This window comes from Ranitomeya variabilis, chromosome 1 (assembly GCF_051348905.1).
Source record: "Ranitomeya variabilis isolate aRanVar5 chromosome 1, aRanVar5.hap1, whole genome shotgun sequence".
In the NCBI taxonomy this organism is placed as follows: Eukaryota; Metazoa; Chordata; class Amphibia; order Anura; family Dendrobatidae; genus Ranitomeya; species Ranitomeya variabilis.
The window spans coordinates 673,112,947-673,136,024 of record NC_135232.1 but is presented as its reverse complement, the minus strand read 5'-3'; the positions used below and the strand labels follow the sequence as shown (position 1 = coordinate 673,136,024).

At 42.1% G+C, this 23,078-nt stretch overlaps 1 protein-coding gene across 1 annotated transcript in view; it reads right to left on the bottom strand.

Annotated features, from left to right (window-relative positions):
- Positions 1-23,078, bottom strand: part of LTK (leukocyte receptor tyrosine kinase) — a 189,904-nt gene that overhangs the window by 26,545 nt on the left and 140,281 nt on the right. The window contains exons 12-19 of the mRNA XM_077264245.1: positions 20,160-20,334; positions 12,767-12,917; positions 11,946-12,077; positions 10,975-11,131; positions 9,022-9,204; positions 8,313-8,411; positions 7,786-7,935; positions 6,791-6,901 (exon numbers count right to left, since the gene is read on the bottom strand). Of these exons, the coding sequence (XP_077120360.1) occupies positions 6,791-6,901; positions 7,786-7,935; positions 8,313-8,411; positions 9,022-9,204; positions 10,975-11,131; positions 11,946-12,077; positions 12,767-12,917; positions 20,160-20,334 (1,158 nt within the window). The remainder of the gene's footprint in view (positions 1-6,790; positions 6,902-7,785; positions 7,936-8,312; positions 8,412-9,021; positions 9,205-10,974; positions 11,132-11,945; positions 12,078-12,766; positions 12,918-20,159; positions 20,335-23,078) is intronic.

Here is a 23,078-nt window from a genome sequence, read left to right as displayed (position 1 = left end):
AATGCTCCTATTTACATGGACACCGTCCCTAATTTTTAGTATTGATGTTGAATTGATTTTCACCTAGAGGGATACAAGTGATGGATCTCTTGTGCCACCGAAGCTACATTTCAATTCAATAATGAATAAAGGAAATGCTCTGGGATCCATGTGATGAAACTTACAGACTAAATGTCAGGAACAATCAGTGGGGAATAGAGAAAGCAATCAATGAGCTCACTGTCAATATCACCAGAGCGTATACATCTATATGTTCGTGTATTGGGGAGCCTGTCCCAGCTAGCACAGATCTATCATAACAAGCACCATTCGTCTAACCTCTTACCACTCACTAATGATATATTAGTACACTTCCAATTCCTACATTTGTCATCACATTCATCAACTCTAAAGAAACTTCTCTCTGGTATAAGAACTGTTATGATCTGGTGACCTTGGAGCCGCATGAAAACTTTCTCTGGAGTCGGTGGAACCTGTATTGACCACAAATCCTGAACTAACACCGCAACTAGAAGTAGCCGTGGGGTGTGCCTAACAAACCCTAGACACCTCGACACAGCCGGAGGACTAAATACCACCCTATAGATGGAAATAGGAATGCTATCTTGCCTCAGAGCAGACCCCCAAAGGATAGGCAGCCCCCCACGAATAATGACTGTGAGTAGGAGAAGAATAGACACACGCAGGTAGAAAACAGGATTTAGCAAAAGAGGCCACTCTAGCTAAATAGGAAAGGATAGGACAGATTACTAGGCAGTCAGTATTAAAACCCTTCCAAAAATATCCACAACAGATAATACAAAAAGTTCCACAATCTAACTAAAGACATGGATTCTCTGGAGTGGCAGATATACATTCCAACAAGACTGAGAATATACTGACACATTCTAAGCTGGACAAGAAAACACAAAGAATAGCACTGAATTGTGAAGCACACAGCATGTGTGCCACAGGAAAAAAAAAACAGACACTTATCTTTGCTGATTTGGCAGAAAGGCAGGAGGAACCAGGCAGAGGTCCAACACCTCCCAACAACAATTGACAACTGGCAAGGACTAATGAATCCTGCACACCTCAATACCCCAGTCAGAACTGCAATCAGCAGACACACCTGACCAGGATTGCAACCCAGGGACAACTGCATTACCACCTACTACCACCGGAGGGAACCCAAAAGCAGAATTCACAACAGTACCCTCCCCTTGAGGAGGGGCACCAAACCCTCACCAGCGCCCCCAGGCCGATCAGGATGAGCCAGATGAAAGGCATGGACCAGATCAGCAGCATGGACATCAGAAGCAAAAAACCCAAGAATTATCCTCCTGGCCATAACCCTTCCATTTGACAAGGTACTGAAGACTCAGCCTCGAAAAACGAGAATCCAAAATCTTCTCAACAACATACTCCAACTCCCCATCAACCAAAACAGGGTCCGGAGGATCAACAGAGGGAACAACGGGCACCACATATTTCCGCAATAAAGATCTATGGAAGACATTATGGATAGCAAAAGAGGCCGGAAGCGCCAATCGAAAAGACACCAGATTAATAATCTCAGAAATCCTATAAGGACCAATAAACCGAGGCTTAAACTTAGGGGAAGAGACCTTCATAGGAACATGACGGGAAGACAACCAAACCAAATCCCCAACCCGAAGCCGGGAAACCAACACACCGACGACAGCAAAACGTTGAGCCTCCTGAGACAACACCAAATTGTCCACCACATGAGCCCAAATCTGCTGCAACCTGTCAACCACAGAATCCACACCAGGACAGTCAGAAGGCTCAACCTGCCCAGAAGAAAAACGAGGATGAAAACCAAAATTACAAAAAAAAGGCGAAACCAAAGTAGCCGAACTAGCCCGATTATTAAGGGCAAACTCGGCCAATGGCAAAAAGGCCACCCAATCATCCTGATCGGCAGACACAAAGCATCTCAAATAAGTCTCCAAAGTCTGATTAGTTTGCTCGGTCTGGCCATTTGTCTGAGGATGAAATGCAGAAGAAAAAGACAAATCAATGCCCAGCCTAGCACAAAAGGCCCGACAAAACCTAGAAACAAACTGAGAACCTCTGTCGGACACAATATTCTCCGGAATACCATGCAAACAAACCACATGCTGAAAAAACAACGGAACCAACTCTGAAGAGGAAGGCAATTTAGGCAAAGGCACCAAATGAACCATCTTAGAAAACCGGTCACAAACAACCCAGATAACCGACATCCTCTGGGAAACCGGAAGATCAGAAATAAAATCCATAGAAATATGCGTCCAGGGCCTCTCAGGGACCGGCAATGGCAAAAGTAAGCCACTAGCACGGGAACAACAAGGCTTAGCCCGCGCACAAGTCTCACAGGACTGCACAAAAGAACGCACATCACGTGACAACGAAGGCCACCAAAAGGACCTACCAACCAAATCTCTGGTACCAAAAATACCAGGATGACCAGCCAACACAGAACAGTGAACCTCAGAAATCACTCTACTAGTCCATCTGTCAGGAACAAACAATTTCCCCACAGGACAGCGGTCAGGTATATCAGCCTGAAATTCCTGAAGAACCCGCCGTAAATCAGGGGAAATGGCAGAAAGGACCACCCCTTCTTTCAGAATGCCGACCGGTTCAAGGACCTCAGGAGAATCAGGCAAAAAACTCCTAGAAAGGGCATCAGCCTTAATATTCTTAGAACCCGGAAGATACGAAACCACAAAATCAAAATGGGGAAAAAAACAAGGACCATCGAGCCGGTCTAGGACTCAGCCGTTTGGCAGACTAGAGGTAAATCAAATTCTTATGATCGGTCAGGACCACAATACAGTGCTTAGCTCCCTCAAGCCAATGTCACCACTCCTCAAACGCCCACTTCATAGCCAACAACTCCCGATTGCCGACATCATAATTGCGTTCAGCAGGCGAAAACTTGCGGGAGAAGAAGGCACACGGTTTCATCAAAGAACCAACAGAATCCCTCTGAGACAAAACGGCCCCTGCCCCAATCTCAGAAGCATCAATCTCAACCTGAAATGGAAGAGAAACATCTGGTTGGCGCAACACCGGAGCAGAAGTAAATCGGCGTTTAAGCTCCTGAAAGGCAGAGACAGCTGCAGAGGACCAATTCGCCACATCAGCGCCTTTTTTCGTCAAATCAGTCAAGGGTTTAACCACGCTGGAGAAGTTAGCAATGAACCGGTGATAAAAATTAGCAAAGCCCAAAAATTTCTGAAGGCTCTTCACGGATGTGGGTTGAATCCAATCATGAATGGCCTGAACCTTAACCGGATCCATCTCCATAGATGAGGGAGAAAAAATAAAGCCCAAAAAAGAAACCTTCTGCACCCCAAAGAGACACTTAGACCCCTTCACAAACAAAGCATTGTCATGAAGGATCTGAAATACCATCCTGACCTGTTCCACATCAGACTTCCAATCATCGGAAAAAATCAAAATATCGTCCAAATATACAATCAAGAATTTATCAATATAAGTCCGGAAGATATCATGCATGAAGGATTGAAAAACAGATGGAGCGTTAGTGAGCCCAAATGGCATCACAAGGTATTCAAAATGGCCTTCGGGCGTATTAAACGCAGTTTTCCATTCATCACCCTGCTTAATACGAACAAGATTATATGCCCCCCGAAGGTCAATCTTTGTAAACCAACTAGCCCCCTTAATCCTAGCAAACAAATCGGAAAGCAAAGGTAAAGGGTATTGAAACTTGACCGTGATCTTATTCAAGAGGCGATAATCAATACAAGGTCTCAAGGAGCCATCCTTCTTAGCAACAAAAAAAAAAACCTGCTCCCAACGGTGAAGAAGATGGCCAAATATGCCCTTTCTCCAAAGACTCCTTAACATAACTCCGCATGGCGGTATGTTCAGGCACAGACAGGTTGAAAAGTCGGCCCTTAGGAAACTTACTGCCTGGAATCAAGTCAATCGCACAATCACAGTCCCTGTGCGGTGGAAGGGAACTGGACTTGGGCTCATCGAATACATCCTGAAAATCAGACAAAAACTCTGGAATTTCAGAAGAGGAAGAAGAGGAGATTGACATCAAAGGAACATCATTATGAACCCCCTGACAACCCCAACTAGTCACAGACATAGATTTCCATTTAGTCAACACAGACCATTTTCTAAATTTCTGACAATACAATTCTGCCGCCTCTTGACCCTGAGACAGGGCCAACAAGGTTTTCTCCGCTTGATCCACAGAATTCGGTTCATCATATAATAATCCTAAAGCCTGAAAAAAGGAATCTACATTAAGCAAGGCCGGATTCCCAGATTCCAGGGAAAATGCCCAATCCTGTGGATCGCCACGCAGCAGGGAGATGACAATTTTAACCTGCTGAATGGAATCACCGGAGGATCGCGGTCTCAGAGCAAAAAACAGTATACAATTGTTTTTAAAACCCAAAAATTTGGACCTATCACCAAAAAAAATCTGGAGTAGGAATCTTCGGCTCTAAAGCAGGAGTCTGAACAATATAATCAGAAATACCCTGTACCCTAGCAGCAAGCTGGTCTACATGAAAAGCTAATTCCTGAACATCCATGCTGGCACAAGACTCCTCAGCCACCCATAAATAAAGAGGGAAGAAAAGACAAAACAGACTACAGAAAAAAAATGGCTCAACACCTTTCTTCCCTTCTTCTGAGATGCATTTAACTCATTATGGGCCAGTTGTACTGTTATGATCTGGTGGCCTTGGAGCCGCATGAAAACTTTATCTGGAGTCGGTGGAACCTGTACTGACCACAAATCCTGAACTAACACCGCAACTAGAAGTAGCCGTGGGGTGTGCCTAACAAACCCTAGACACCTCGACACAGCCGGAGGACTAAATACCCGTATAGATAGAAATAGGAATGCTATCTTGCCTCAGAGCAGACCCCCAAAGGATAGGCAGCCCCCCACGAATAATGACTGTGAGTCCGAGAAGAATAGACACACGCAGGTAGAAAACAGGATTTAGCAAAAGAGGCCACTCTAGCTAAATAGGAAAGGATAGGACAGATTACTAGGCGGTCAGTATTAAAACCCTTCCAAAAATATCCACAACAGATAATACAAAAAGTTCCACAATCTAACTAAAGACATGGAATGCATATCTGCCACTCCAGAGAATCCAACAAGACTGAGAATATACTGACACAATCTAAGCTGGACAAGAAAACACAAAGAATAGCACTGAATTGTGAAGCACACATCATGTGTGCCACAGGAAAAAAAAAACCAGACACTTATCTTTGCTGATTTGGCAGAAAGGCAGGAGTAACCAGGCAGAGGTCCAACACCTCCCAACAACAATTGACAACTGGCAAGGACTAATAAATCCTGCACACCTAAATACCCCAGTCAGAACTGTAATCAGCAGACACACCTGACCAGGACTGCAACCCAGGGACAACTGCATTACCACCTACTACCACCGGAGGGAACCAAAAAGCAGAATTCACAACAAAGAACTAGAGGAAATGCTTAAAGAGTAGCCGTCATTTTAATTTTTACTTCATAAATCAATAGTGTCAAAGAAAGAAATTTTGTAATATATCTTAGAGAAATCTGCTTCTTCCGCCTCCTGGACTGATCTTTCACTCTCAGTTCACGGGTAAAATCTGTATTCGCTGAATACAGACTTTCCCAATTACTGAGATAGGAGATGGCATTTGGTGCTTTTAAAACTCTATGGATAGGGAAAGGGGGAGGGTCTAGAAGCCGACACAGACCTTCTGCTGTAAGTTCTCTTGAAATTACAGTTACACTTCTCCATAGAACGTTATAAGCACCAACTGTCATCTGTCTCAGTAATGTGAAAATCTGTCTTTATTGCATTTAGATTTTTTTTTGCTTTGCAGCTTGTACCATACAAGTTAAATAATTTTATATTTTTAATGAGTGGCTTTCATGGATGTGTTAATAGCAAATATGTTTATTTTTTAATGTCTTCATTTTTAAAGGAGGAAAAGAGGGCTGATTCTACATTTTTTTTCTACTTTTTCAGTCCCGTTAGGGAACTTGAAACTACGATCATGTGATCTCTTATTCTATATACTGTAATAACTCTGTATTTTAATATATAGCTAAAATCAGTCTATCATGATGTCAAGGCTTTGGCTGGGCCTCTCAGGAGTAAAATCATGGCCCTCAGCAAGTCCCCGGTCACAACCTACTGTATCTGCACCCAAAAATTGCTTCTTGGAGAATGGGGGTCAGACACAACAAAGCCCTGGGATTCTCTGGCCTAGATGCCATTTTCAGAGACTGACCGGCATTTAAGGGGCTAAACACCACCGCCTGGAGTTGGCTCCGGTCTCTGCTGTTAGTGGCAGATGCCTGCTCGATAACACAGTTGGCAACTGCCAGTTACAATTCAGGCTCAGCTTCTGAGCCTGCAACTGGCATCAGGATGGGGTTAAAGAGATCTTAGACCCAATGAGGCTGGTGTACTGCTTTGAAAATCCAAATCAAAATGATTGCATCATCCTTTTTGAAAGAACTCTTAGAATGAGCATTAGAAAGCTCATTTTGATGTTAAGCAGAAAACTTTGCAGAAGGATTCATACAGCCATTCGTTCATGGATTTTTAAAGTAAGCAGACCAGCCTCAACAGGTCTAAGAGATCAATTTAATAATGTATGCAGTTTGATTGGTAAAATCTGCCTTCAGATCCGTTTTAACTCTTTTTAGGAAACATCAAAAGTCAAATTTCTTAAAAATCAATAGCTAATTATTAACCCCAGAAGTCAAACTGTCCATGTTTAACTAAAGACATACCAAATGATAGGCTTCCACAGGCAAAGATCACCCCGAGGATCACTGTGGCAATCAGAACGGCCAGAATGAGTGGAAGCGATAGCTGTTGCTCTGGAATGGGTCCTTTGGGTTCTGAAAAAGAAAAACAATAATTACCTTTAATCTTCATTATAGGATCTGTTTTGTTAGTTTGTATACAGTCTTTATAACATGGTTTTAATACATTTTTAGATAAACTGCAAACTGTGCATTGATGGAAAGAATGTTTAAACACCCTGAACCATACGTTCTCCTACACAGTGATCCCACCATACACCGCCGAGCCCGCTTTTGCTCTCGATGAGAAAGCAGTTGCCCCACAAAGAATAAAAGGTTCATCTACTGAAATTCAACCAGCCGGATCTTTCTTTCTCCTGACACCATCTGTAAGAAGAGAGTCAGGAGGCCTCCATACACATTAGAAAGCAGTTGGCCATCGATCATTCAGCTGACAGTTTCCCATCACGCATGGCCGAATGCTCTTCTGCTCTCTATAAGAAAGCAGCTGATGGACTCCTCTTACAGTGACTTATCTTCATGGAGAACCAAAGGTTCAGCTGCTGATATTCAGCCGGCCAGATCTTACCTCTCTTCTGACATCATCTGTAAGAGGAGAGTAAGCGGCCTCCATACACATTAGAAAGCAGTTGGCCATCGATCATTTGGTTGACAGTTTCCCACAATGCAGGGGAGCACTCTTGTGCTCTCTATAGGAAAGCAGCTGACTAACTCCTCTGACAGTGGTTTATCTTCAATGAGAACAAAAGTACAGCCCGTGAAATTCAACAAGTCAGATCGTTCTCTCCCACAACATCATCTGGCATAGGAGAGGCCCTATTCACATTAGACTGTTGGCCGATATCAGACATTTCAGATGACTTTTGACTAATATGAACGGGCCGGGCCGCCTTTAGACTTAAAAGGTCATTTTCTTGATGATACGATATTATGGTTCTAGATATACATCTTGTACCTACCTATACACGTGACATTATCACTTCCCAGCATGGTGCCTTGCTCACAAAGACACATAACTCTCCGCTTGCTGTCTTTCTTACAGTTTCCAGATTTACAATGACTGCAGTTCAAGTACAGCTCGATATTCACTTCCCCGCCATTCTCCATTGCTGTATAAATGAAAAGAGAAGAGTTTATTAGACAGGTATTTCCCTACTTCTCAAGAAGTGAAACACTATGGGCACTCCCATTCCTACATACGTGTCCCACTGTAGGGTGTCGGTAGCATGACAGTCCCCATTCTGTAAGGCCGGTAGTGTTTTCTAGATACAGCACCCCAGTAGCAGGCAGCTCTATTAATTATTGACGCTATTTCCACCCCCAGAGATGGCGTTATAGCCACCTAGAAATGCTGACATCCTAATTATAGCATCTATTCCCTGTCACTCACAAATATCTAAGAAAATCCACAACACATCATGGGGCCAGACACTCAAAGTCACGAGTTCTGTTGAATTATTACTGATTTCTGTTTGTGTGATCTCACCAGCTAAGGGCTGCAGAAACATCTCTCCAGATGGATTTCTAAAGGAAACGCCATCCTGGCCGTCGGCAGAAATATCATCCAGCTGGGAAGTGTTTCCTCCTGGAAAAACAAAGAACTATGGTTCAACAGATGCACAATACGTTTCATGTATGTTGGGTTATTCCTCAAATAGTTCTTTTTCCTCTATCTTTAGAATATAGGAAAACTTGCTTATCTATGGGGGCCTGATTGCTGGGATCTGCAGATCTCCATCTTAGAATAATAGAATGGTAGAGGTGGAAGGGACCTCCAGGGACATCGTGTCCAACCCTCTGCTCAATGCAAGATTCAATAAACCATCTCAGACAGATGTCTGTCCAGCTTCTGTATGAAGACTTCCATTGAAGGAGAACTCACCATCTTAAATGAAGCAGAGGTGCGCAGGCTCAGACTCCACTCCATTCATTGTCTATGGGACCGTCAGGAGCTATTTCCAGCAGTCCCATAGACAATGAATGGGGCAGAGGTCAAGCATGTGCACCTATGTTTCATTCCAGATGGAGCTCTGCTGCCCCCAATTCTAGAGATCAGTGGGTGTCCTCAGCAATCAGCAAATTTATCCCTTTTCAATCCCTTTTCAAGTACATAGAGCGTAACTTGCTATTTTTGGGAATAACCCTCTACAGAACAATATATAAATATCAGGACACACTTCATTATATGTTATTACCTTGGTACCCTCCTCCTCCTCCACCAGAGCTACATGGTCCTCCTCCGCCACCGAAACCTCCAAAAGTGTCCCACTTAAGGCTGGCTCGTGCCTGATAGCATGACTGCCCCCCTTCTGCCCCTTCAAGAAGAGATTTCCCAGCCCACGGGAGATGAGTAATATCATTCCAGCCTCCTCCACCACCTGTAACCAGGGGAAATGATGGAACATTTGTATAAATCATCAACAATGCAGGATGACGTAGCTCGGTCTGAAAATGCAAAATGACAGATGCATCTATGTGCAGCATGAAAATATAGAAAAATATTATGTAACAGAATATTATGTTAGGGTAGCGCTTGGTTGAACCCAACGGACTAAGGTCTAACTTAAACTTTAAAAGCTATGAAACTAGAAAAAGTCCCTGGGTGTTGATATGACATTGTATGATGCCAGATATCCTTAGAGATGTCGATCAAGAATAAAGAGGAGGAGTTCCACACCAGAGGCCAGAAGACTTCCATTGGGTGCTGAATGGGTTAACTGAGAATCTGTCAATGAACTCACATGGGAGAGTTTGTAACTCTTCTATCTTTCTTTAGCTGATTAATGACCATAGACCTTGTCAAAGTTGAGTGCCCAGGAACCAAAAAGTATGTTAAAGCCAGATGGTGCAAATGTTTTAATGGAACCAAATATCAAAAATTAATTTTAGCCAAAAATACATGCATTTAAGTAAAAAAAAAAAAAAGTCTCCAAAGCTAGCCAACTTCTCATTAGCATATGGCAAATGAGTCCTTAAAAATCTGATTTTCTCTGTTATGTTATCAGTAGGATTAGCACATTGAGATGTGTAGTTTGAGGGGATTAAACCAGCAGTCAGATGCCCTTTAACAATATTTTCTGTGTAACATACTCTTTCCATGCAGTGGAACAGAAACATGGTGTAACTCAGATGTACGTATATTAAATTAAACGCACTCTGTATAACATCTGGCAAAAATGTACAGTTTATATTAAGCGCTTGTCACTTCCAATATTTATGAGCTGAATGTCTACAACTACGCAAAAGATAATATAAATGTGTGAACACAAAAATTAATCTCAATGGAAGAATGGCTTGCCATCATTGGGTAGATTTAAAGTGAATCTTCATCTTTTAACATTGAGATGATTTTAGAGCCAAAATTATTTATTGATTAATATTCTAATATGAACTTTTGGTGGAAATAGTTCAGGTTTTTTTTTCTGATACAGAGCTTAAAATCCTCTATATGGAGAGAACTGAAAGATAATTTGGCGGCTGTCAGTAGTCACCAGGGGTGCTCAGAAAATTTGTAATCTTGCAATTTTCACACTGGCCACTTTAAGCCTTCTTTAAGCTCGTATTTTCTGTTCTTTCAGGAAGAGTTTTCAGCAGGCTCCTTATCAGCAAAGGCAGGAATACAATAACTGTTAATACCTCTATACACAGCTGATAACAAGGGTTCCATCAATCACAAAAGGCGATGTCACAGTTCACTTTGCTCCCCCCTTCCTTCACAATGACCTTTGAACACACTCATTAGATGCTTCCCTACAATAGATAGTGTCAGGATCTGGTCATGGGGTAATGTACATGTGTTGTTTCCTGAAACAACAGGAAGTTAGAGTCTAAAAAAAGCCCCAGTGGCCAGTGTGAAAATTTAAAGAATTTTATTTATTATTTTTTACTAAAGATTCTGATGTGGAAAAAAATATTGACAATAATAAGAAAAAAAAAACAATTAACACAAAAATCTGATTTAAACAATGGGTCATTTTCTGGTGATGGCTTCTCTTTAATCAGTACAGAATTTTATATTTCAGTTAAAAGAATAAATTGATTAGGTAATTCAGCACAAACGAGACATCAAATGGGAATATGTGGCCTTTTATTAATATAAAAAAAGGTACTAACACACTGTTTTGTAATTGATCACAGTTTTCCAGTACCTGCTGCTCCACTTTTTCCATTTAGCCCAAGGACTGTCATGTTTGTTTCAAATGTCTCCAGTTGTTCAAAGTCTGATGAATCCTCTGGATCTTCTAAGTAAGCTTTTCCCCCTCCGCCTGCACCGACCAGTAATGGTATAAACACCCCATTTACTTCCTTTAATGGAAAAAAAAACAACATACCGTAAATGGAGCAAATTCAATAACATATCTTACAAGAGAACTTCTCATATGGCCACCATGCACATACTCATTAGTCTTCCATCAAAAATGTTTGGTGTTACAACAGCTATATAGCTACACATTAAAGGGGTTGGCTGGTAAAAACAAGTTATTAGTAGTGATGAGTGAGTGTGCTGGGATGAGGTGTTATCTGAGCATGCTCGGGTGCTAATAGAGTATCTTTGGCGTACTCTTATACAATGTTCGAGTCCCCGTAGCTGCATGTCTCACGGCTGTTCGACAGACAGAAGACTTGCAGGGATTGTCTGTTTGTTACACAATCCCTGTATGTGTTGCAGCTGTCCAACAGCCAAGAGACATGCAGTCATGGGGACTTGAACATAGTATTCGAGTGCGCCAAAGTCACTCGGTTAGCACAGGAGCATGCTCAGAACACACTTTATCCCAGCACGATCGCTCATCACTAGTGGTGATAATCTGATCTCTGCACCAACAAATCAAAATGAGAAACATTTATCCCTGTTAGAATGAAGCGTCAGTGCGTAAGTCTGACCTCTTCTCCGCTCCATTCATTTCCTACAGGGTTGCAGAGTTCAGCACTCAATTTTTTCCGGCAGCCACATAGAGAATAAATAAAGTGGAAGTCGGGCATGTGCACTGTTGCTCCATTCTAGCGGTGATAAAAGTTCCCCATTTTGCCAATCGCAACCAGCCAATCAATAAGTCATGTCTGGACAACCCCTTTAAAACTTGTGTGTGTATATATATTGATGAGTTGGATCTTGCACCTTAAATATGTAAGTAGCTCCCCCGCCGCCGCCTCCTCCTCCAGCCCAGTCTGAAAGCGATTCTTTTTCTCTGTATTCATCCTCAATGATGGCCGACTCTCCCACGCAGATTTCTTGGGTCTTGTTATTTTTCTATGACATTGAAGGTGATTAGCATTACTTTACCTGCCACCTATATAGCACCACTATATAACGCAGCATTGTACGGAGATTGTACAAGCCCCACTTACGGCTCACTATCCTTTCCTTTACACTGACGCGCACATGAAGGACAAATAAAGATGAAGAAAACCAAAATACAAACCTCATAAAGATATTATCCTAGTTCAGATTGGAATCCAAGACCCCATTATTCTGCAAGACGACAATGCTAGCCACTGAGCCAAATGCAGTATCATACATAACACTTCACATATAAATGGATCTCCCAAAAATGGGTAATTAGATATCTTTCGGAAGATTTACTGAATCAAATACAGCAGGATTGAAGACCAATTTGCTCCAGAAACTTGAGACATGCCTAATTCCAGATATATTATCTGCCTCCACAACCCTAATTTCAGTCATTTGCATCATAAAATGCAAAGCGAATTTAGTTTTTCTTTTTTTCCCCACTGTGAATTGCTCAGTTACTGAATTTTCCATGGTGGAACTTGATGGATGAAGCTTTTTCATTTTACCTTTCATTTTACCATTCATGCCAGACAAGTCTTAATACTGAATGGTAGGTCTAATATTAAGTATGGAAAACCACTGTTCTATCGGTTCCTTCAGGCTGCCGGCTAATTGCACCTATTACCCCCTTGTAAGGTAATATTCACCCCCGGGCATGCATCTTCTCCTTGCTGGCCAACCAGGATATAGAGCAGGTCGTCTTTCTGCAGGTGGAAAACTCCAGACATGAAGATTCCGTGAGAACGTTTGTTGTGGTTCTTGGCTCCCTTCCCTCCTGCTGCACCGTACGCGGATATCCTGAAAAAAAGAGTGCAACCATTGAGATTGCAACTACACTGAGCTGCAAATCATTTCCAATTAAGTGAAAACTGTTGCATCATTTTCTTTTACTTATAGGGAACCTGCCATCACACCCCCTCCACCAAAAAAAAATGAATGCATGTCCATGTAGTTTATTGAAATACATCAATGCCTATCTTGATTTCTGCAGATCGCTCTACCACAGAGAAATCAACTTTTCAAGCAATATGCAAATGAGGCTGAAAGTGCATTGGGGCATGACGATGCATTCCCATTGCCACAGCCTACTGCTGAATTGTCTGCATAGTACCGCCCACCTCTAGATGATTGACACTTAGGTAGGGCTGCTGTATCACTGCTCTGCACCTGGAATGTTTCGTATACTCCTTCCACTTTGTGATTACACTTGCGCTGTAGTTTCCCCTCTTTAGGCAACTGCATTTTGGGAAACTCCTTGGAGGTACGATAGCAAAGTGGAAGGAGCATGCCCAAGATTTCAGGAAAATAGCAATGATATAGCAGCACTACCTAAGTGTCCATAATCTAGAGGATGGTAGCACACTCTGGGCCGAGGCAGTATAAATGCATCATCAAGCCCCAATGCACTTTCAGCCTCATTTGCATATTTCTTCAAAAGGTTGATTTCTCTGTGGTAGGGCATCTCCTTGGGAAGATAACAGTATGCATCCCATGCTACACATACATGTATTGTGTTTTGGGGTTAGGATGTGGTGAAAAGTTTCCTTTAATCCCTTCCTCCTGGAAACATTCCGGGTTCTAATGAACAGATTTGTAATGAGGCTCTGTCAATGGTCGCTTGGCAGCTCTAAATAACTGCCGCAGACAGGCTTAGCGCACACTTCAATTACCAGATCCCAGGGGTTTTCCTGGCCATTCCCCTTTAAACCCTGTACAGGGATCCATGCTTATACAGGGGCCCCTGGGCTGGGGCTACGGTATAAGCTGCTGTTGCATGGTGCAGGCTGGCAGGAGTGGTCAGGTAGCCGAATCAGAATCAAAAAGGCAGAAAAAGTACAAAATCAGCAGATGCAAGAATAGTCAGTAAAACAAGCCGAGGTCAAAACATGGACCAAAACACTGTACACTGAACAGACAGGACTAAACCAGAGGAACACAAGACTATATCTGGCAGCTTCCAGCAGTAAGCTGGAAGCTTAAGTATGGTTTGGCTTTCCAATTGGCAGGAGCAGGGAGCTGATAATGCCAGCTGGACAGCAAACCCCACTGTGTGACTGGCAAGTCCCAGCTACCCTAGATTTAGTGGCTCGAGAGAGCCTGCGCTGTCCAGACCCTCTGGTTCTGACGTTTCTTCTTTCACCAGCGCCGCCCTCAGAATAAATACATTGGTGCCTAGCAACAGAAGCAGGCGTCACAGGAGCAGGTTCTAGTGGAGTTGTGGGCGCACAAAGAGGACTTAAAAATCCTCCAGAAAATTGACAAAAAAATCACAGAGAAAAAAGCAGAGATGATTACCTGCTGAAGCCTCCAAACAAATGCACCAGCAGGGCGCATCGGACCCGATTAATGATGGCAACAACACAGGTGCAAAAAATGCCGATTAAACAACCACTTTCAATCCAGTAATGGTTGTTTGGCATTAGTGCACAAAAAGATAAACGATAATAGTCTGTATGTGGCATTGTTCACACAAGCAATGCAGAGCATCTGGTCTACAGCCTATTACTAACGCACATACAGGCGGGCTGCCCAGTGCTACAAAATGCATGCTGTGTGAATAGAGGCCTACAGTTTACAGAGCCATCTTGGTCCGACTGTGCCCTGCAAGATAAAGTGCAAAAAAAAAACAAACACATATCAATGTATGTAAGGTATTAGTTTATAGTCAAGGGTCCTTACATTTTTGCCGGTCCTAACGCTAAACATTGAGTAAAAGCTCACAGACGCACAAAGAGGAACAATGCCACATACAGACTATTATCGTTTATCTTTTTGTGCACTAATGCCAAACAACCAATACTGGATTGAAAGTGGTTGTTTCATCGGTATTTTTTGCACCTGTGTTGTTGCCATCATTAATCGGGTCCAATGCGCCCTGCTGGTGCATTTGTTTGGAGGCTTCAGCAGGTAACCATCTCTGCTTTTTTTCTCTGTGATTTTTTTTCTAGTGGAGTTGTGACAACATTCTTCTGAATTTTTGGTAAGACAGCTATAACTTAATTTTTTAGGTTATTACAATCATTTTTGCTTTTCATGACAAATATGGCATTTCCACTTCACCATTTTGGCCATATAGGTATTTTTTAAAGCAATAATGTCCTTTTATTGCATAAGAAAAACACAAACATTTTTTGTAATAAAGAATCTTAAAATTTATTTCTCCAATATTGTGCAACAGTTGTTTTTAAATGTAACATCCCTAGTTAAAAGTGTTTGCCACTTTTGCTTTTTTTACTCCAAGGGCTCTGTAAAAAAAATAACAGACTCAGCTTTACTTGCAGTGCTGGAGCAGCAGGGTGTCTCTCTGTTGCAGCTCCTGATCGTTGTTGACATGGCTGCAATGGTGACATCACAACAAAACCTAGTGTCTACTGCAGTAATTCACTGGTAGTCTCTCGATGTGATACTGTGTTACTGCTGAGCTCAGTGATTGCCTGCAGTGGTCACATGCTGCAGTCATGAGGTCAACACTAGCCATGTCAGCAAAGACTGGAGGCAGAGGTGGAGAGGCAGCACTGACCCCTCTAACAAATGACACTGTTGCACTGAAGTTCACAATGTATGTAGTAGAGAAATGTGGGTTGGTCATAGGAAAAGTTCAGACACCGACTGGATCGAGTCTATCCCAAGAAGTGATGTGACTGCTGCCTTCTCTAGGTTAAATATTACACTTTAGTACTATTCATATCTTCATAAAGTTTTTTCATTGCCCTGAGAATCATGCTCCACATGATGAATGACTATCAAGACTGGAATATCTTATTTTTTAATGTTTCAATTTGTCATCAAGCATAAGCACACATGACAAGTTAAGACATTAATCATAGATTGCAGGCGCCCTTCTGCCGTTTCATCAAAATAATATCAATGCAGTCTCTATTACATCATCTGAAGTTAGTTCTGAAACTTGTTCATTTATACTATTTAGAGGCTGATGGACACTTCAAGCCTGTAGCAGGAAGCCACTTATTATAATACTGTGCGTGTAAAATGTGGATATTACTTCTCATAAGATGTACATATTAATATCATAATACACTAATGACATATGTACAGAATCTGATCCTCCTCTTTTTAATCTGATTCTTATCCAAAATGATAAAAGCAACATTTCAGCGAAAAAATGATACTCAAGTGTTATGCCTATTACAGGATCCTCAGGGGTGGAGCATCCACTGCATGATCCTTAGGGGTGGAGCAAACAAGGTTGTATAAACACCAAAGAGAGAGTCCTTGTGTCATGACCCACCCCTGAGGTCTTGAAATAGATAGAACAAGTTATTTCTGTTCTTATAGGAGTTTATTTACATGGGGAAGATTTGTTTTAGTAATTTCTACAAATGAAAACCAGTTCTTTACATCTAAATTGCTGTGGATAGGTGCTTAATGTTTTATTTTATGGTAAAAAAAAAGTAACCCTAAGAGCGTACTGCTTCCGCTTTCATCTGCTCTCATTAATCTTTTAATATGTCTGCTCCGAGGCATCATATTTAGCAGAGACCATGTGTGTGCAGAATCACTGACTTTTCCTAGAATTACCTAAAATATAGCAGATGTTCCAGCACCCGGTGTCTGTGATATGTAGTAATAGCATCCAGAGGCAGCCAGCTTTTGGCTGTGATGGTGCATCTGTGCATGTCTGTAGATAAAGGATGTACATTTTTCACACTGAATGTGAGTAGGTACTGCACATACTGTGTACGTATTAATGCATGCCATGTTTACACGGTATGTAATGGTAGGGCAGCATTAACTGTATACATGGCCGTACAGTTGTGGCCAAAAGTATTGACACCCCTGCAATTCTGTCAGATAATACTCAGTTTCTTCCTGAAAATGATTGCAAACACAAATTCTTTGGTATTATTATCTTCATTTAATTTGTCTTAAATGAAAAAACACAAAAGAGAATGAAGCAAAAAAAAAAAAAACATTGATCATTTCACACAAAACTCCCAAAATGGGCCAGACAAAAGTATTGGCACCCTCAGCCTAATACTTGGTTGCACAACCTTTAGCCAAAATGGCTGCGACCAACCGCTTCTGGTTACCATCAATGAGTTTCTTACAATGCTCTGCTGGAATTTTAGACCATTCTTCTTTGGCAAACTGCTCCAGGTCCCTGATATTTGAAGGGTGCCTTCTCCAAACTGCCATTTTCAGATCTCTCCACAGGTGTTCTATGGGATTCAGGTCTGGACTCATTGCTGGCCACCTTAGAAGTCTCCAGTGCTTTCTCTCAAACCATTTTCTAGTGCTTTTTGAAGTGTGTTTTGGGTCATTGTCCTGCTGGAAGACCCATGACCTCTAAGGGAGACCCAGCTTTCTCACACTGGGCCCTACATTATGCTGCAAAATTTGTTGGTAGTCTTCAGACTTCATAATGCCATGCACATGGTCAAGCAGTCCAGTGCCAGAGGCAGCAAAGCAACCCCAAAACATCAGGGAACCTCCGCCATGTTTGACTGTAGGGACCGTGTTCTTTTCTTTGAATGCCTCTTTTTTCTCCTATAAACTCTATGTTGATGCCTTTGCCCAAAAAGCTCTACTTTTGTCTCATCTGACCAGAGAACATTCTTCCAAAATGTTTTAGGCTTTTTCAGGTAAGTTTTGGCAAACTCCAGCCTGGCTTTTTTATGTCTCGGGGTAAGAAGTGGGGTCTTCCTGGGTCTCCTACCATACAGTCCCTTTTCATTCAGACGCCGACGGATTGTTTCTTCCTGAAAATGATTGCAAACACAAATTCTTTGGTATTATTATCTTTATTTAATTTGTCTTAAATGAAAAAACACAAAAAGAATTGTCCTAAAGCCAAATTGGATATAATTCCACACCAAACATAAAAAAGGGGGTGGACAAAAGTATTGGCACTGTTCGAAAAATCATGTGATGCTTCTCTAATTTGTGTAATTAACAGCACCTGTAACTTACCTGTGGCACCTAACAGGTGTTGGCAATAACTAAATCACACTTGCAGCCAGTTGACATGGATTAGGGTATATGTCCACATGCAGGAAACGCTGCGTGTTTGACGCTGCGCAGAGCCGCAGCGTCAAACACGCAGCGTCCAGATGTTACAGCATAGTGGAGGGGATTTTATGAAATCCCGTCTCCACTATGAGTGGTAACACGTACCCGGCAGCCCTGCGATAACGGACATGCTGGGCGTCTTTTAAGATCGCAGCATGTCCGTGTACCCTGCGGCGCCGCTGCGCCACCACAAGGTATATCACAGGGCCCTATGTGTGGGGTGCGATGATGTCGGATGTGTGCAATGAACACATCCGGCATCATCGCGTCACAGAAGGGGGCAGGGCTTAGGGCGGAGCGGGTTTGCCGCTCCGTCCAAACCGCGGGCCATCCTGAAAGTGGACACATACCCTTAAAGTTGACTCAACCTCTGTCCTGTGTCCTTGTGTGTACCACATTGAGCATGGAGAAAAGAAAGAAGACCAAACAACTGTCTGTGGACTTGAGAAACCAAATTGTGAGGAAGCATGAGCAATCTCAAGGCTACAAGTCCATCTCCAAAGACCTGAATGTTCCTGTGTCTACCGTGCGCAGTGTCATCAAGAAGTTTAAAGCCCATGGCACTGTGGCTAACCTCCCTAGATGTGGACAGAAAAGAAAAATTGACAAGAGATTTCAACGCAAGATTGTGCGGATGTTGGATAAAGAACCTCGACTAACATCCAAACAAGTTCAAGCTGCCCTGCAGTCCGAGGGTACAACAGTGTCAACCCGTACAATCCATCGGCGTCTGAATGAAAAGGGACTGTATGGTAGGAGACCCAGGAAGACCCCACTTCTTACCCCGAGACATAAAAAAGCCAGGCTGGAGTTTGCCAAAACTTTCCTGAAAAAGCCTAAAACGTTTTGGAAGAATGTTCTCTGGTCAGATGAGACAAAAGTAGAGCTTTTTGGGCAAAGGCATCAACATAGAGTTTACAGGAGAAAAAAGAGGCATTCAAAGAAAAGAACACAGTCCCTACAGTCAAACATGGCGGAGGTTCCCTGATGTTTTGGGGATGCTTTGCTGCCTCTGGCACTGAACTGCTTGACCATGTGCATGGCATTATGAAGTCTGAAGACTACCAACAAATTTTGCAGAATAATGTAGGGCCCAGTGTGAGAAAGCTGGGTCTCCCTCAGAGGTCATGGGTCTTCCAGCAGGACAATGACCCAAAACACACTTCAAAAAGCACTAGAAAATGGTTTGAGAGAAAGCACTGGAGACTTCTAAGGTGGCCAGCAATGAGTCCAGACCTGAATCCCATAGAACACCTGTGGAGAGATCTAAAAATGGCAGTTTGGAGAAGGCACCCTTCAAATATCAGGGACCTGGAGCAGTTTGCCAAAGAAGAATGGTCTAAAATTCCAGCAGAGCATTGTAAGAAACTCATTGATGGTTACCGGAAGCGGTTGGTCACAGTTATTTTGGCTAAAGGTTGTGCAACCAAGTATTAGGCTGAGGGTGCCAATACTTTTGTCTGGCCCATTTTGGGAGTTTTGTGTGAAATGATCAATGTTTTGCTTTTTGCTTCATTCTCTTTTGTGTTTTTTCATTTAAGGCAAATTAAATGAAGATAATAATATCAAAGAATTTGTGTTTGCAATCATTTTCAGGAAGAAACTGAGTATTATCTGACAGAATTGCAGGGGTGTCAATACTTTTGGCCGCAACTGTAAATAAAGGAGGAACTTTCAAGCACAAATTCATTTCAAAGAGCTTGAAACTAGGAATTTGTGCAATTCTGAAAATTTGTATCTGCATAAAAACTTCAAAGAAGGCTGAATTCAAGATATGGATCTCAGACCATATGTCGCCTGTTTCGCATCACTGTAAGATCCGCTTTAACAAGGATCAATTGGTACCTGACCCACAAGCCAAAAATGTTTCATCTGTTCTCCAATTCTTAGCTTGCGAGCATTTTCCACGGTATACAGAAGAATGAATGGAAACACATTAAAAGAGGTAAAAACAGCATATTTTGCAGCTTGTAGGTAGGCAGACCTGTTCTCTATCTAGTAGAGACTCACGTGTACACTTTGGTAAATGGCACTCTCCACGTCTGGACCCCTTTAAGAGGACCGTCTTTTCCAACAACCACGGATATGTTGGTGTTGCGGTATGCGTTGTTACATTGCGCTTGTGTCGGCCCAGTAGGTCCACTGGCGCCACATGTTGAAAATTTCCAATATACTTCTTCATCTTCTGTGCGAAGACAGAATAAAAATGTATAGAGAAAGTTACTTATATGAATGAATGTAAAATTATAATTTTATAAATATATCTTATCATCTCAAGAGCTATGATCAGATGAAATCTGATTGGGAAAGGACTGAAGACCACCTTCCATCTTGCCAGTTCATACTTTCTTATCAAAATGCTTGATGTGATGCTGGCTGGTTATACCTGAGTGGTGTATTTACACTGAATCTTACTGATACCTGTGAATGGTGACTTCCCCTTTAAAGAGGAAATGACTATGTACCCTACATACCTTTTTTTTTTTTACCAGAAGTTCTGAACTTGGCATTGTTTTTCTTTTGTTCCATGTCTAAGATATGGTTTGGGATCCACTTTTCCTCGTATTTAAATCTAGTCTTGTTAGCTAAGTGGGCATGGCCCTCAACAGTTCTCCGTGGGCGTCTTCTTCAGCACCAAGACAAATTGGCTGAAACTATTTACATACAGGGAAGAGGAGGCCATATCTCAGGAACAGAGAGGCACAGGAACAAATAGAATCCATGTATATAAATTTTTAAAGTTAACTGGTCACGGCGGGTCTCAACAAGATTTCCATAGATTAACAAAACATGTTTTTTTCTGTTTGCTTTTTTTCCTTTGGTTTATAAAGATTTCCATAGAGAAGATTTGAGGACCACGTACACTTGGCTAAAAAGTCTAGATTTACATACAGGGAAGATGAGGCAATATGTCAAGAATGGAGAAACGCAAGAACAAAAGAGAAACAAGGTATGAATCACAAAAACAGTGGCATTTACAACAGTTAAAAAAAAACTTACATATATAGCAAGTGACAGATCCTATTTAAGTGGTGATTACAGCAGTCTCCAGGCAATGTTAACTGGTGGTTACAGAACTCTCTGGGCTATGTTAAGTTGTGGTTACAGGAATCTCCGGGCAATGTAAATGGGTGGTTACAGTAGTCTCTGGGCAATGTTAAATGGTTATTACAGTAGTCTCCAGGCCATGGTAAATTGTGGTAACAGTAGCCTCCGGGCAATGTAAATGGGTGGTTACAGTAGTCTCTGGGCAATGTTAAATGGTTATTACAGTAGTCTCCCAGCCATGGTAAATTGTGGTAACAGTAGCCTCCGGGCAATGTAATTGGGTGGTTACAGTAGTCTCTGGGCAATGTTAAATGGTTATTACAGTAGTCTCCCAGCCATGGTAAATTGTGGTAACAGTAGCCTCCAGGCAATGTTAAGTTGTGGTTACAGTAATCTCCAGCAATGTAAATGGGTGGTTACAGTAGTTTCTGGGCAATGTAAATGGGTGGTTACAGTAGTCCCTGGGCAATGTAAATGGGTGGTTAAAGTAGTCTCTGGGCAATGTAAATGGGTGGTTACAGTAGTCTCTGGGCAATGTTAAGTGGCAGTTACAGTAGTATCAACAGAGAAAAATTAAGAAAAATATACCATAAGGAAACAGCCTTACCAAAACCTGTCAGATGATAAATGCACTAGCAGGATGCAGCAGGCCCCCACTAATAAAGGCAGGGGCTGCACAGGTGCAAACTTCTGATAGAAACAGCCACCCACACACCTAACAAATTATGGAGCAGTTGGCTGCCTAGTAGAAAAAATTCACACAAATGAGGCTTGAGTAGAACACCAGTCATACTTGTGTGACTGGTGTTCTACTCAAGCCTCATTTGTGTGCAGCAGTTTGCACCTGTGCTGCCCTTGCCTTTATAGTGGGGGGCTGCTGCATCCTGCTAGTGCATTTATCATCTGAGAGGTTTTGGTAAGGCTGTTTCCTTATGGTTACAGTAGTATCCAGGCAATGTTAAGTTGTGGTTAACAACTCCAGCAATGTAAATGGGTGCTTACAGTATTCTCTGGGCAATGTAAATGGGTGGTTACAGTAGTGTCTGGGCAATGTAAATGGGTGGTTACAGTAGTCTCTGGGCAATGTCAAACAATGGTTACAGTAGTATCCAGGCAATGTTCAGTTGTGGTTACAGTAATCTCCAGCAAGGAAAATGGGTGGTTACAGCTGTCTCTGTACAATGTTAAGTGGTGGTTAGAGTAGTCTGTGGACATTAAGTAGGGATTACAGTAGTCTCTGGGCTATGTAATGGGGTGGTTACAGTAATCTCTGCCCATTGTTAAGTAGTAATTACAGTAGTCTCCGCTAATGTAAAGGGGTGGTTACAGTAGTCTAGGGGCAATGTTAACTGGTGATTACAGTAGTCTCCGGGCAATGTTAAGCGGTGGTTACAGTAGTCTCTAGGTAATGTTAAGTGATGATTATAGTAGCATGGCGACTGAATTGTGTACAGCTGAGAAGATTGAATCAGAAGTGCCCTATGTTAAGAGTCCAGGTAGGTGGAGTCTTTCTGAATGGCAGTAAGAAAGAAGCCTGAAAGTGTTACACATGAGATTTTACCCCCCTGAATCAGAGAAAAAACACGAGCAAATTGCAATTCCTAAAAGGGAAACCAAAACTAACAGACCACCTAGTATATTGTTACAACTAAAGACTGTTCAAGTTTTGTGCCTCTACGGATGTGTAACAATTAACAATAAAATGTACTGGTAATAAAAATTCCAAGTTAGGTGCAATGGTGAAAAAGCAACCTGCAATGCCACCATTATAATTTGGGTTTTGTTTTTTATGTCATTCATTGTGCAGTCAAAATAACCTGAGAACATGATTGTGCAGATATCACATACAATCTGTATGTGTATGTCAGCCGAGCCATACTT